At 41.7% G+C, this 15,430-nt stretch overlaps 1 protein-coding gene across 1 annotated transcript in view; it reads right to left on the reverse strand.

Annotated features, from left to right (window-relative positions):
* Positions 1-15,430, reverse strand: part of DNAI1 (dynein axonemal intermediate chain 1) — a 61,734-nt gene that overhangs the window by 35,530 nt on the left and 10,774 nt on the right. Inside the window, exons 2-4 of the mRNA XM_058672668.1 lie at positions 2,635-2,667; positions 1,198-1,296; positions 919-999 (exon numbers count right to left, since the gene is read on the reverse strand). Coding sequence (XP_058528651.1) covers positions 919-999; positions 1,198-1,296; positions 2,635-2,667 — 213 coding nt within the window. The remainder of the gene's footprint in view (positions 1-918; positions 1,000-1,197; positions 1,297-2,634; positions 2,668-15,430) is intronic.

Raw genomic sequence — 15,430 nt, forward strand, 5'->3', positions numbered from 1 at the left:
TAGATGGAAGATTCTGAGTGTGTGTGTGTGTCTCCCTTTCTCAGTCACTCTCTCTAATAAATAGATAAATAAAACCTTAAAATAAAAGAAACATTGACATAAGAACTTTCTCCCAGTCAGGCATGCCAGGCAGCAGACCAACTCTTCTTGTCTAAACAAAGTTTTGTATTCTACCTAAGTATCTTGTGAGAGGCAAAGACTCAACAGTTTGTGTTTGTTTATGTTCTATGAGAGTATGTCAAAAAATTTCCAAAAAAAAAGTTTACAGAATATGGAACTGAGGGATATTACACTTAAAAATTCTCTATGGAAGCTAGTGCAAAGGCTCACTTGGCTAATCCTTTTCCTTCTAGCCCTAATTTCCATATGAGCACCAGTTTGATCCCGGCTGCTCCGCTTCCCTTACAGCTCCCTGCTTGTAGCCTGAGAAAGCAGTGGAGGATGGCCCAAAACCTTGGGACCTTGCACTCACATGGGAGACCCAGAAGAAACTCCTGGCTCCTAGCTCCTGGCTTCAGCTCAGCTCAATCCGGCCATTGTGGCCACTTAGGGAGTGAACCAGCACTTGAAAGATCTCTCTTGGTCTCTCCTTCTCACTGTAAATCTGTCTTTCCAATATAAATAAATAAATATTTTTAAAGTTTCTCTGTGAACTTTCTGAAGTTTTTTTTTTTTCACACAATTCATTCCAAGATTCTTGGGAAGGGTGGCTTTTCAAACCCGCTAAGACACTGTAATTAATAAGGCTTCAATAGAGGCAAGGAAGTTTCAAAAATCTTTGAAAAAAAAAAAAAGAACTGGATTTTGGCCAAGGACATCAATTCGAAAGTAATCTCTAGAATAGCTGAGAGATTTTCCCAATGTAGCGAGTCACTGGTGCTCCAAGAGATACTCAGGGCTCTGCCCAAGAACACTTACTTTGAAGTTGTACCTGACAATGTTCTGGGGTGCATGTGGGTTATTGGCTGTCAAGATCCGGGTGAACTCCTCCTTTAGCTCCTGAGGGACATAGGTAACAAGAGGGTTATACATGAATCCCCATGAAGTATAGGCGGACAACCCCTCTCAACTCCCTCTGCACCAAGGCCTATCACACCCAGGTCCTGGGCAGCTCTTAATATGTGTTACGTGTTACGTAAGAGCGCATCAGTGAAGCCACAGGCTCTAGAAGGAACAAGGATGGAGCTGCTCGCTCACCGCATCAGTCAACTCCAGCCGGTCAGGGGGCCTAACTGTGGCCTTGGACTGGTTCCAGTCATCTTGCCCTTCTGCTACTTCGGTTCCTGAATCTTCATCCTGAACAGAAAACTCACATGAGGGACAGGGTGCCTGATCTACTTGTAAAAGTAAGCAGTGCTAACAGAAATTCCCTTCATTAGGATCCTCCCCCAAGCCAAGCTCCACCTCTGTACATGGATACAGAAAGTACAACAGACTGCAAGTGCAGGAGTCCAAAGCAGCTGCTCAGGCCGTAGCTCTCACAGCTGGAAGCCTGCAGCCATCTCTGGACTTCTGGGGGCCCAGACTTAGTTGCAACACTGTGCTGGGCCTTTGGACCCAGGAGTGAGGCCAGAAGAACTGGTCCTTTCTACTTACTTCTGTGAAGCACAGAAGTCAAGGTCCAGGACCGGCTAGCTGCCAAAGGCAGGTCTCAACGCAAAGTTGCATAGACATCAGGAAATGATGCCAAGCTGTTCCTTAAACTACGTCAACACTATTTAATCTTTTAACTTGCAAAATATATATTTTATCTATCACTTTAAGGTTATTCTCAAGGTAACCTTCTCTGTACTTGGTTATTTTAAGCTTCACGTTCTCATTATGTCTATGGAGCAAAAAAAAAAAAAAAAGTGAGGATACAAGTTACAAGTTTTATCTTTTCCTGATATATATAAATACCTTGTCAAAGTGGCCTACGGCATTTAAAAAATGTTTATCATCATTAGCAATCAAAACTCTGTAAAATTAAGAGTATTATTATTTTTTTCAGTACAAAACTAGAAAACAACCAATCCAAAGAGTTAGCACACAGTAATGGTGAGGCTTTGGCAAAATGAAGACTCATAAATGAGTATAACTTGCCAAACAGCAATTTGGAAATATTTGTCAGAGCCTAGTAATTGTTTATAGTGTCTAGTTCAAGTTTCTATGCACAGGAATTTATATTAAAGAAATAACCAAAATGTGCCCAAACTTTTAAGCGTATGAAAGCTTGTTAGAGGATTGACCATAATAATGAAAAAGAGGAAATATCTAAATATTCAACAGTGTTATATGTGTGAACAAATTATGGTATGGCCTTAAGGAACATATGGTAATATATTAGGTCGTAATTTCAAATGATGCTATAAAAGCGTATGAATTAGCAATGAAAGACACTCTAATATTTTATGTGAAAAACAGGCTATAAAACAGCATATAACTATTTGATTCCATTTTAAAATAAACACATGCAATTATTATACAGAATATATAACATCTTAATTAAGAGGCAGTAGGTTTAAGGGTAATTTTAATGTTTTTCTTTGCACTTGCTTGATTTTTCTAAAAATATGTAGGTCACATTTTCAACAGAAAACAAAAAAAAGGTCTATTCACGTCCTGCTAAGAGAATATGGTGGTCTTGGCACTTACTCTCTTCCTGGCTCCTCTGCCCACGGTGATGCTCTGAAAGAGAAAGATACACAAAGTGAGGCCTATGCAAACTGACGTGAGGATCGGCGTGTACTGCATGATGGGGGGCGGGAGTGGTTTCCACCCAGGGGACCTTGCAGACAAGAAGATGGCTTTTTCCCAAGTCTCAGAAACACTCTGAGTGGCAATATGGGCTCCTTAGCATGGTCCAGGGGTTCCTGTGTCTGAGGTAACCCCGTTTCCGCATCAGAGGGACTAACCTAAGAGCAGCAACCACGTAACTGAGCACTGGGAGTGTCTCATTTGCAATCAGAACAGTAAATATTTTGAGAGCGTTTCTTAACTCCACAACTCTGCACTAGGCCATAGTGGGCTCTCAAATTCAGACTACATGCATGCACAGGTGTTTGGGATTAATATAAGCTTCTTAGTTGCAGGTACTTCATTTTCTTTGTACATTATTGCATCCTTAGACAGGTGTGAGGAACCTCTTTCTCTGCCAAGGGTCATTTGGATATTTATAACATCATTCACGGGCCATATGCAATTATCAATTTAACAATCAGCATGTAGTAGATGTGTTGAATTTTGAGTTCCACCTGTAGTTGCCTTGGCAAAGCCAAGTCAAATGATTTCACCGGCTTTTTACAGCCTGAGGTCAGACATTCTCCACACTGGAATTCCAGAACATAGTAGGTGTTCAAAAATACTTACTGAATAAATGAGCGAATACTATCAAGGCCTTTTAGTCCTCATGACCCTAGGAAAAGTGTTTTGTAGTCTCTGGGCGCCAGTTTCGATGTCAATAAAAAGCACAGAATTGGTTATGTTGACCTGACCATTCTGACATGCTCAAATTTTGTATTCCCAAGAGCAGCATGCTCAAGTCAATTTGACAGGCATTTGTGGAGCATCCATGCATCAGTGGGACAAAGACAAAGAAAGGTGTGGTCCTCCCTAGTTTGCTTGGAGTCTGTGGAGGACAGATGTGTGACCAGCACTCATCACTCACTCAGCATATATTCCTTCCAAAGTCTACTGTGCAAGTAAAGAGATTTGTGTGCAGGGTGCTCAGGGGTACATGGGGACACTTATTCAGCTTGGGGGCACATGGGAAAGGCAGCCAAAAGCAGCCAGGTGTCAAAGAACGAAAGGCATGCTTTGTTAGCACGAAGAAAATGTTTTCTGAAGGAGAAAAAAGCATGCAACTTGACTGAAAGAAACTGGTCACTAAGACAGCAGAGTCATCAAACACACAAAACTCCCACTGTGGATGTACAGAACAACAGGTGTTGCTGATGGAGTTAGGAAGATCAGCATGGGCTGATGGTATGAGAGAGGGGCTCTTGGAAGAAGCAGGCCTAGACCCCCCAAGCGAGGGGCTGAGGCAGCCGAGGAGGAGCCAAAGGGAAGGTAGAGGCCACATGGTGCATTAGAAAGAGACTTCTGCTTGTTGGTCTCTCACCGACCACCTGCGTCATCCTGGGATAAGACTCTGTCTCCCATAAGCAAAATGGAGGGGTTAGACAAGACCAGCTCTTAGATGACAGGAAAGATTAGAAATGGCAGAAGGGAGGAAGGGGATTGCAGGGGAAAAGAGAAAAGAAAGTCTTGTGGGTTGGGATTGTTGCAGGCAGGCCAGGCAGCAGGAGTCGGGTTTCTGCCAGGTTGCCAAGGTTTCCGCTGATGGGAACCCTTCTCTGAGGCTGAGCCACATGAGCCCAGAAAGCACTTTCCTTTGAAGAGCCTCTGCTCCCTAAGGTAACGGGTTGGAAGCATCACAAAGTCCAACAGCTTTCCGGGCCACAACAGAGCCCTGGGAGAGCCAATCACAACCCAAACCACCAGCCTTAAATAGAAAATGAGATCCAGTTACTCCTGCCCCCTGTAAATATGTCTGTAAAACATTTATCTGGCAATAAAAGAACTGACAAGGCAATTTGAGTGTAATTGTTTTTGGCAGTTGGAAATATTTCAATTAACACACTATAAAAGCCACACTATAATAAATGCAAAACAGGCCAATGAAATCAGCCACAGCCCTGACTTCCCAACCATGGCAAAGGAGATTGAATGTCAGGCTGCCACTTTGGGCCCTTGGTCTTGCAGAAGGAGAAGCCCGAGATAGACAAGCCTGAATTCCTGAAAAGCTTTAGATTGTTCCTCTCAGAAGCCACCAAACCACAGAAGAAGAAGGCCCAAACTCACATCCCTGGCCCTCCATTACATGGCTGTAAGTTTCCATCCCTGCTTGTGCTCCTACCTCTCATGTGTTAGGACTCTGAGCTGTGATGCACTGGACTACTAGTCCCTGAGCCCATGCTGTGCCTTGCCATCTTTCCAATTTTGCTTTTCCGATTCCTCCTTCCAGGAATGCCTTCTTTCAATTTCCCCTTCCTTGTCACAGGTATCTCCGCCCAACAGAACTCTACCAAACCAGCCTCTGCTAGTCCTTTAGCTCCTCCTGTCGTATTACCACCTTTCTCCTAGAACCCTCTGTGATGTATTTCTTCTCTTTGATCAAGGTTCCCTTTTCCCCTTCCATCATCAGCATGTGCACTGGCTGTTGTGGCCTGAATGAATAACTATATCTGGAAACACTATGCTGTGTCTGGGTTTTGGTCTACAGGAGGGGATGGTGTTATCAAGTAACACAGAACTGCAGTGCACATGGGAGGTGGTTAGGTAATGCCAGCAAGGGAGACTCACCATTGTTATGCTGTTGACCTAAGATTCTCTTTTCTTGAATAGGTCACACCATTTAGCCAAGGGAAAATGCCTATGAAGGCGTGAGGCAGCAAGGGGATACCAAAAAGGACTGCCACGGTGATTACTCGGGTAACTGATTTTCCAGTATGAACTCCTATACAACACAACATTTTCCTGTATTCATTGCCACACATTTTTGTGTGTGCATCCCAAGAGAGGGAGTTGCTTTATTCGTTCTTAGTGCATCATCTGCTTCTTTCCCAAGTGTATCAGCAGGGAGCAGGACTGGAAGTAGAGCAGCCAGGATTTGAACCGGCATCAATGCCAGCTCCCTGGATAATTTTTATAAGGGATGATCCTCCTTTCTGGCTTAGCCCCACCTTCAGAACTCTCCCTTTCTATAAGGGCAACCATTCGCAAGCTGTCCTGGACACTTGAAGAAGTCAAAGGGCAGAGAGTGGATTCCAAATAACTCTGGAAAGGGAGGATCGAACAGAGAGTGAGCTGGTTGACAAGAAACTTATGTCTGTATAACAGTGGTATCCAAAGAGCAGATGCTTCAAGTCTGTTAGTCTGGCACCATTTACAGAAGAGACAGAGAATAGGCAGAGACCAGCTGGCCACCATCACCATTCCTTGTGGCTAGTGAGCACTCACTAGTGGCTAAGCACTATGTAGTCATTGCATAGGCATTACATTACATACATAGGCATTACATAGTCAACATCCCCACTCTGCACAGTCTCCCTGCAAAGCAGGTGCAACTGACCATATTACAAAGAGAAAGATACTGAGATTTGTTCAGATCAAATAATACAATCAATAGCAAGTTGCTCTAAAGCAAAAATTCCTTGGTCAGTGTAAAGAGATGATGACTGCCTTCTACTGGGCAACATGGTAACACTTAGATTTATTTTGATTTATGATCCACTAAACTATGTAAGGGATCTATTTGTCCACGGAGCATATTTTAGGAATAAATATTTAGGAAGATGAGACATTCTTAAGTTGTTCCCTATCCTGAAGATGCAATATATTTTTTTAAAGATTTATTTATTTTTATTGCAAAGTCAGATATACAGAGAGGAAGAGAGACAGAGAGGAAGATCTTCTGTCCGATGATTCACTCCCCAAGTGAGCGCAACGGCTGGTGCAGTGCCAATCCGAAACTGGAGCCAGGAACCTCCTCCAGGTCTCCCACACGGGTGCAGGGAGCTGGATGGGAAGTGGAGCCACCGGGAATAGAATCAGCACCCATAAGGGATCCTGGCACGTTCAAGGCGAGGACTTTGTCCGCTAAGCCAAAGCGCCAGGCCCAGATGCAATACTTTTTAAAAACGAGTTTGTGGGGGCCAGCATTTTGACTTAACAAGTAGAGCTGCCGCCTACAATGTTGGCTCCCACATGGGTGGCCAGGGTCCAAGTACTTGAGCCATCTCCTGCTGTTTTCCCAGGTGCATCGGCAGAGAGCTGAATCAGAAGCCGGGCAGCCAGGACTCAAAACAAGCACTTCTGTACAGGATGCCAGTGTCCCAAGTGGTGATTTCACTTACTGTGCCACAACACGGGCTCAGTGTTCTTATCTTTAAAAGACAGTGGCTGAAGTACTCGCCTCACATGTGCCAGGATTCCATATGGCTGCCGGTTCTAATTCCAGCAGCTTCAGTTCCCATCCAGCTCCCTCCTTGTGGCCTGGGAAAGTGGTAGAGGATGGCCCAAAGCCTTGGGGCCTTGTACCCATGTGGGAGACCAGAAGAAGCTCCAGGCTCCTGGCTTCAGATTGGCTCAGTTCCAGCCATTGTAGCCGCATAGGGAGAGAATCAACAGAAGAAGGATCTTCCTCTCTGTCTCTCCTGCTCTCTGTGTATCTGACTTTCCAATAAAAGAATTTTTTTAAAAATCTTAAAAAAAAATCTCGGGCCCAGTGCAATGGGTCAGTAGCTAAATCCTTGCCTTGCACACCCCAGGATCCCATATGGGTGCCAGGGCTTTGGGCCAGAATTCATGCCCAGTGATTGATGGTTGGCAGCACTGCATTCCCTTTGATATGTCCTGTTGTGCCCTCAGCCACACAGAGACTATGTGACTCTTTGCTGTCAAGAAACACCTGCCCTAGAGATGACTTGCTTCCCTAAAGCATTCCGTGTAGAAATGTGACTTCCTAGAAATGGGGGTTCTTCAAAGCACAAAATCTACAAACATTTCATCCCCCTTTCTGCGGCCCAAGAGACTTTGTTTACCAACTCAGTAGTCTTGGTCCTTATTTTAAAACTCACTAACAGGTTTCCATTAAGCCTAACTGAAACACAATCCCTCACCAGCTTGCAGTTTCTATTTCTAAAAGAGGAGCTCTAGGTCCCATAGGACCAGCAATTCACCCACACATCTTCCTCTGGCTCCACTGAATGCACTTAAATCCATGAACCTAGGACAGCGCCTAAAGCACACAGAAGGAACATAATATGTGAGTATGGTAAAGTCATCTCAAAATCTTAAGGGTAACAGGCACTGTCATACATTGTTGTGGGAGTGCCAAGGGATGCAACTTCTTTTTTTGCAGAGTATTTTGACAATGTACACTGAGATGTAAATTGTATATACTCCTCAATGTGGCATCTCTTTGTTCTTGAATTTTTCCTAGAGAAACACATTTGCCTGAGATATATATACAAAACTGCAGCATTACTTATAACATTTTAAAATTTTTTTATTGGAAAGTCACATATACAGAGAGAATGAGAGACAGAGAGATCTTCCATTTGCTGATTCACTCCCTAAGTGGCTGCAATGGTTGGGAGCTGCGCCGATCTGAAGCCAGGAGTCCAGAACCTCTTCCGGGTCTCCCACGCAGATGCAGGATCCCAGGCATTGGGCCGTCCTCGACTGCTTTCCCAGGCCACAAGCAAGGAGCTGGATGGGAAGTGGGGCTGCTGGGATTAGAACTGGCGCCCATATGGGATCCTGGCACGTTCAAGGCAAGGACTTTAGACTCTAGGCTACTGCACTGGGCCCTACTTATAACTTAAAAAAAAAAAAAAAAAGATTTATTTATTGGCCGTTGTGGTCACTTGGGGAGTGACTCATTGGACAGATCTTCCTCTCTGTCTCTCCTCCTCTGTATATCTGCCTTTCCAATAAAAATAAATAAATCTTCAAACAAACAAACAACAGCTACAACGACCGGGGCTGATCCAGGCCAAAGCCAGGAGTCCGGGACTCGATTTGCATCTCCCACATGGGTGGAGGAGCCCCAGGTACTTGGGCCATTTTCTTCTGCCTTCCTATGTTAGCATTAAGTTGGATCAGAAGTAGAGCAATCAAGACTCAGACTGCTTTTCTGATATGGTATATGGTCACTTAACCCACTATGCCACAATGCTGACTGTGGGGAAAATGTCTTAATAATAATAATAAAAAGATTTATTTATTGAAAGGAAGAAAGAGAGAAGAGAGAGATTTTCCATTGGTTGGTTCACTTCCCAAATGCCCATTGAATCAGGGCTGGGTCAGACAGACGCCAGAAGCCTAGCAATCCATGAAGGTCACCCTCACGGGTGTTAAGAACCTCAGTACTAGGGCCGTTTGCTGCCTTCCCAGATGCATTAGCACGAAGCAGACTGGAAGCAGAATACTGGGACTCCGACTGGACACTCTGGTGTGGGATGTGTAATGTCCCAAACAGTGGCTAAACCTGCTTGAACCGCAATGCCTGCTTCCGTAATGTTTTTTCCCCCTTTTTTAGAATGCATTTTTTAAATTGGAAAGTCAGATTTACAGAGAGAAGGAGATACAGAGAGAAAGATCTTCTGTACACTGGTTCACTTCCCAAGTGGCCGCAACGGCCAGAGCTGAGCCGATCAGAAACCAGGAGCCAAGAGCCAGGAGCTGTTTCTAGGTCTCCCATGCAGGTGCAGGGTCCCAAGGCTTTGGGCCATCCTCTACTCTTTCCAGGCCATAAGCAGGGAGCTAGAAAGGAAGTAGAGCGGCTGGGATACGAATCAGTGCCCATGTGGGATCCTGGCGCACACAAAGCAAGGATTTTAGGCACCTGGTTATCATGTTGGGTCTTGTAGTAGTTTTTAACTGTAAAAAAATTAAACATTCATCAATAGAAGCCTAGTTACACAAGGAAAATATTATAGTAATTCAGTGGGATATTATGCACGCATTAAAAACAATGTCTTGTGTAATGCAGTGACAATGGTTAGTCACAATGTATTGCTTTCTTTAAAAATTGCTCAGAATAGATTTTAAGTGTTCTCATCTCAAAAAAGGATAAATATGCGAAGTAATGTATGTGTTAATTAACTCAATTTAGCACTCCACAATGTATACATATTTCAACATGTTGCACATTTTAAATATATACAATTATTGTCAAAAAGTAAATTTATAAAACAGTATAGTATTGGAAAAAAACAACAAAAATAGAAAGAATGAAGTAAATCCTTTGTACATGTTATTGAAGGCTCTCCAAGCTATACTGTTAAGTAAAAAAGGCAATTTATAGGAGTAGATGATCCATTGCCTAGTTTAAGAAAATGCATGCAAGTGTATTTGCATGGACGTAAACTATTAATTGAAGAATACATAGAATCTGTTAATGGTGGCTTTATACAAGCAGTGTACCAGGGAATTGTGGAGATAGGGAGTTATGCTCATTGCAATGTTTTTAGTATGTTTAATGTGGATGCACATTACTTTTATAATTTAGAGTACTCATCAAGAACTTAAAAATCAACAAATAGAACCCAACACTATGTTATAGCTGGCAAAGCTGCCACTTGCGGTTCTACCAGTTCAAAACCAGGCTGCTCCACTTACAATCTAGCTCCCTGCTATTATGCCTGGAAAAGCAGCAGAAGGTGACCCAAGTACTTGGGCCCCTAAATCCACGTGAGAGTCCTGGAAAAGCTCCTGGCTCCTGACTTTGGCCTGATTCAGCTCTGTCCCTTGCAACCATTTGGAGAGTGAGCCAACAGATGAAAGATCTCTCTCTCTCTTTATGTCTCTCTATAACTCTGTTTTTCCAATAAGCAATCTTTTTAAAAATCAAAAATTAAAGGTTTCCCTTGTTGCTGCAATGTTAGCACAATACTCTTAATGTAGGAAAAGGAGATACAAGATCAGCCCCATGCCTACCTGGAAATCCAAGAAGGCAGAGCCAACTTTAGGGAGCCCTTCCCAGATAAGGCTGTGGGAAGCAAGACAGCATAGGTTTTAAGAACTGGAGTCCCCTAGAGTAAGCCCTGGCTAATCTATGGGCTCTGTTATAAAGTTTTTGTGAGCACTTGGCCAAGGTATCTGGTCTCAAACCCTCACTCTCTTATCTGTAAAGTAGAATTACTTTGAGGATAAAAGAAGCAATGCATGAAGAGCACTAATTCAGAACTCAGTACACAATCAGCCTAAAGTACCAAGGCAATGTAGGAGTTGTGGCAGTCACTATTTCATTATTCCACATGGGCTGTCATGCAAGACAAGTGCATTCTATTCTGAGGTAATATAAGAAATAATTGAAAATGTGTTGCCCAAGTCCAAGAAAGTCCCTATCAGAAAGTAGCCTATAGCTCTTCAGGGTGTCACAGCAGAGGGATGACAATAAAGTGTTTTCTAGTTGCATATCATCTTTCAGGTTACATTATTTTTTTGAGTACATTATCTCATTTGACCCTTGTAACAATGATTTTGAGAGATGTTGAACTTCAAGTCATTTCTTAATGTTGAGCTACCTAGGTGTTCTTGAGATAAACTCCTTTGTTCTGATACATTATTCTTTTTTATATGGCACTGGAACATATTTTATATTTTATTTAATGATGTTTTGCATTTGTTTCTATGAAGGATATCAGTCTGTCATTTTCTTTATGTATACTAGCTTTGATTTTTGTATCAGGGTTATGCTAACATAAGATGAGTTGAAAATCATTCTATTATCTCTATTTCCTGAAAATTGCAATATTGGTATCATTTAGTCCTTGCACATTTGATACAACTCATTAGTAAAATTATTTCTTCTGGGGATTCTTTGCAGAAAATTTTTAAGATTTATTTATGTTGTGTGGGTGTGCAAATTTTTTTTAAAGATTTATTTATTTTTATTAGAAAGTCAGAATTACAGAGAGAAGGAGAGACACAGATCTTCTGTCTGATCATTCATTTCCCAAACGCATGTAATGGCCGGAGCTGAGCCAATCTAAAGCCAGGAGCCAGGAGCTTCTTCCTGGTCTCCCACATGGGTGCAGGGTCCCAAGGCCTTGGGCAATCCTCTACTGCCCTCCCAGGCTACAAGCAGGGATCTTGTGAAGTCTCTCAGTTGAGTTGGCTGTTGCTCCAGTCTAAGTCTTTTCACACACTGCCCCATGTTCCACATTGAGCTCTAGGGAAACTATGCTGCCAGAGAAGCTCGGTGGGTTCTTTCCTTAGCTTAACATAGTAATAACAAGGAACCCATTGAAGACAGAGAAGTTTTATTTACAAAGTGATCAGATGAATCTAGAAAGAAGAGGCAAGAGGAAAGCACCTCACAAGAGAGAGCTGGGAGTGGGGTGCCTCTTGAAAGGAGACAGGGAGAGACACCCTTAAGATTTATTTATTTATTTATTTATTTATTTATTTATTTATTTATTTATTTTGGAAAGGCAAATTTATATAGAGAAGGAAATTCTAGAAAGACCTTCATTCCTCAAATGGCCACAATGGCCAGAGCTGAGCTGATCAGAAATCAGGAGCCAGAAGCTTCTGGAACTCCCATGCAGATGCAGGGTCCCAAGGCTTTGGGCCATCCTCTATGGCTTTGCCAGGCCACCAGCAGGGAGCTGGATGGGAAGTGGAACAGCCAGGACACAAATCCGTGCCCATATGGGATCTTTGCATACACAAGGCAAGGATTTAGCCAGTGAGTCATCGCACCAGGCCCATGTGGGAATGTTTTTAATCATAAAGTTGTTTAGTAGGTATGGGATATTTTTTACTTTTTCCTGTGTCAGTTAAGATAAAAGTTTTTTTTGAGAAAAGTATTGCATCTAAGTTGACAAATTTCTTGGAATAAGGTTGTTTATAATATATCCCTGGTATTAAAAAAAAGTAAACTACCTTAGTACTATTTCTATCCTATAGAAATAGTACTATCCTATAACAACATCTCAGTTTTTATTTTTGTTACTGGGGTTTTTTCTCTTATTTTGATAAGCCTAGATTTTATCAATTTCATCATGCTTCAAGAACAAACTTATGAGGCCAGTGTTGTGGCACAGATGGTTAAGTATTAGCCTGCAATGCTGGATGGGCACTAATTCAAGTCCTGCCTGCTCCACTTCTAATCCAGCCTCTGCAAATGCGCCTTGGAGAGCAGCAGAAAATGATCCAAGCGTTTTGGGCCCCTGCTACCTACATGGGAGACCTGGATGAAGCTCCTGGCTCTCACTATGCCACAATAGTGGCTGCCCCACCACAAGTTTTCTTCATTTCTAACAAGCATCTAAAGCCAATGCTTAAGCATATCATTGGCAGCACCTCTATAATTTGTGATACACACATTTTCATCACAATTCAAATTAAAATATTTTCTAATTTCCTCTGTGATATTTTTAACCAATGATGTTAGAAGTAAGTTCTTTAATTAAAAAAAGATTTATTTATTTATTTTTAAGATTTTATTTATTTTTATTACAAAGTCAGATATACAGAGAGGAGGAGAGACAGAGAGGAAGCTCTTCCATCCAATGATTCACTCCCTAAGTGAGCGCAATGGCCGGTGCTGTGCCAATCCGAAGCCGGGAACCTGGAACTTCTTCCAGGTCTCCCACGTAGGTGCAGGGCCTACGTAAGTTTTGGGCCGTCCTCGACTGCTTTCCCAGGCCACAAGCAGGGAGCTGGATGGGAAGTGGAGCTGCCGGGACATGAACGGCCGCCCATATGGAATCCTGGCACTTGGAGATGGAGGATTAGTCAGTTGAGTGAATCAGCAGATGGAGGATCTTCCTCTCTGTCTCTCCTTCTTTCTGTATATCTTACTTTCCAATAAAAATAAAATAAGTCTTTAAAAAAAAAAATCACTGTCACTGTAGAACCTCTATTTCCCTTTAAGTTCTGCCAGTTGACTCAGAGACCTGAAAGTTTATTAATAGATCCATAGACTTTGTAACCTTGTGTCTCCCTCTTGAACTTACTTTTTGTCATTATAAATGGCCACCATTTTTCTATGAAATAATAAGGCCTTAAAGATTACTTCGTCTAACAACGGCAGCCACCTAGATTTCATATGCTTATTTCTTACATGGTACAGTTTTTCCATTCTCTCATTTTAAATGTTTCTGCATCTCTAAACTGTATCTAATATAGGCAACATCTAGTTGGAGCTTGCTTCAGCCTGATAAACTCTGCCTCTTGTGGAGATATTGATATTGTTGTGTTTATCATATTGCTCTTTGTTTTCTATTTTTCTCCCCTCTGCTTTTGTTCCTCTATTCTGGGTAAAGTGATTTTTTTTCATATTTCATTTTATTTTCTCTATTTGTTTGCTGTGCTTTTCTGTAGCACACACATGAGTGTGTGTTTGATCTCTTGTTTACCATATGTATCCACTGTTCTACCACTTCATATTTTACAATGTAATAACTTTCTGTTTTGCTTTGGCTGTAATTACCTTATAGCATCATAATTTCATTTGCCAACACTATCTCGTCCTTTGTTTTATTGTTGTCAAATATTTTATTTCTATATTCATTGTAACCTCCATTTGATAACGATACTGTTTTAGAAGAAAAAAAATTAGTCTTTTGTCTTTGCCCAATTATTGCATTACTAATATTTTTTGGTCTTTCCCATAGATAAAATTTCTACCAGATATAATTTTCTCTGAAACTGAAGAACTTCCCTCAGTATTCCCTACAGTGAAGATATGACCGTGATTGTCCGCACACTAGTTTTCTGAAAACATATTTATTTCACTCTCCTTTTAAAAAAGATTTATGTGTTTTTTGGCAGAGTTTAGAGATAGAGTGCTTCCATCTGCTGGTTCACTCCTTAAATAGCTGTAACAGCCAGGGCCGGGCTCTGCTGAAGCCAGGAGCAAGGACCTTCTTCCAAAACTCCCACATAGATGGTAAGGGCCTATGTACTTGGGCAATCATCCACTGCTTTTCTTACGCAACAAGCAGGGAGCTGGATCAGAACTGGAACAGCCAGGACTCAATCCGGTACCTATATGGGATGCCAGCATTATAGGTAGCAGCTTAACATGCGATTTTTTTTGGTGATTTAAATACGCCATTTAATTTTCTTTTGGTCTGTTGTCATTTATGGTAAGTCAACCATAATTCAAACCACTGTTCCTCTATATGCAAGGTGTTACTTTTCTCTATAAGATCTTTTTCTCTCATATTTTTGGCCTTCTATAGTTTGATTACTAGAGGACCAGATTTGATTTTATTTATATTTATTGTGTTTGAAAATCACTGATCTTCTAATTATCCTACATGCTTTCCATCAAGTTTGGGAAAATTGGAATCATTATTTCTTCAAACATTTTTCTTTTCCCTTTTCCTTCTGATATTCCAACTATATATATCTTCCAAACATATGGATGATATATTTCAACAGATAACTGTGCTTCTCTTATTTAAAAAAAAACTTGTTTCTCTTATTCAGATTGAATCATTTCTATGGATCCATCTTTACATTCAGCAGTTAGACCCATCCAATGACCTCTTCATTTCTGATATTGTATTTTTCTATTGTTTCCATTTTTTGCCTAGACTCCCCATCTGTCCATCAAAATATGTTCTTTAAATTCATAAATATATTTATAACAGCTGATAAATTTAATATCTAGGTTATCTTACTGTTACTATTATCCTTTCCGATTTTCCCAAGCCATCCTGGGAGATAGACATTTGGCACAGCAGTTAAGATGCTACTTGGAAATGTCTGCATCCCATCCTGGAGGTCTCCTGCTCACACAAATAAGAGAGGTGGAAGGTGCAGGTACAAATGGAGCCACATCATTCAAGTGGGACACTTGGATTGGGTTCTGTTTCCTGGCTTTGGCCTGGCCTAGGCTGAGCTACTGCAGGCATTTGAAGAA

Source organism: Ochotona princeps, chromosome 14, assembly GCF_030435755.1.
Source record: "Ochotona princeps isolate mOchPri1 chromosome 14, mOchPri1.hap1, whole genome shotgun sequence".
Taxonomy (NCBI): Eukaryota; Metazoa; Chordata; class Mammalia; order Lagomorpha; family Ochotonidae; genus Ochotona; species Ochotona princeps.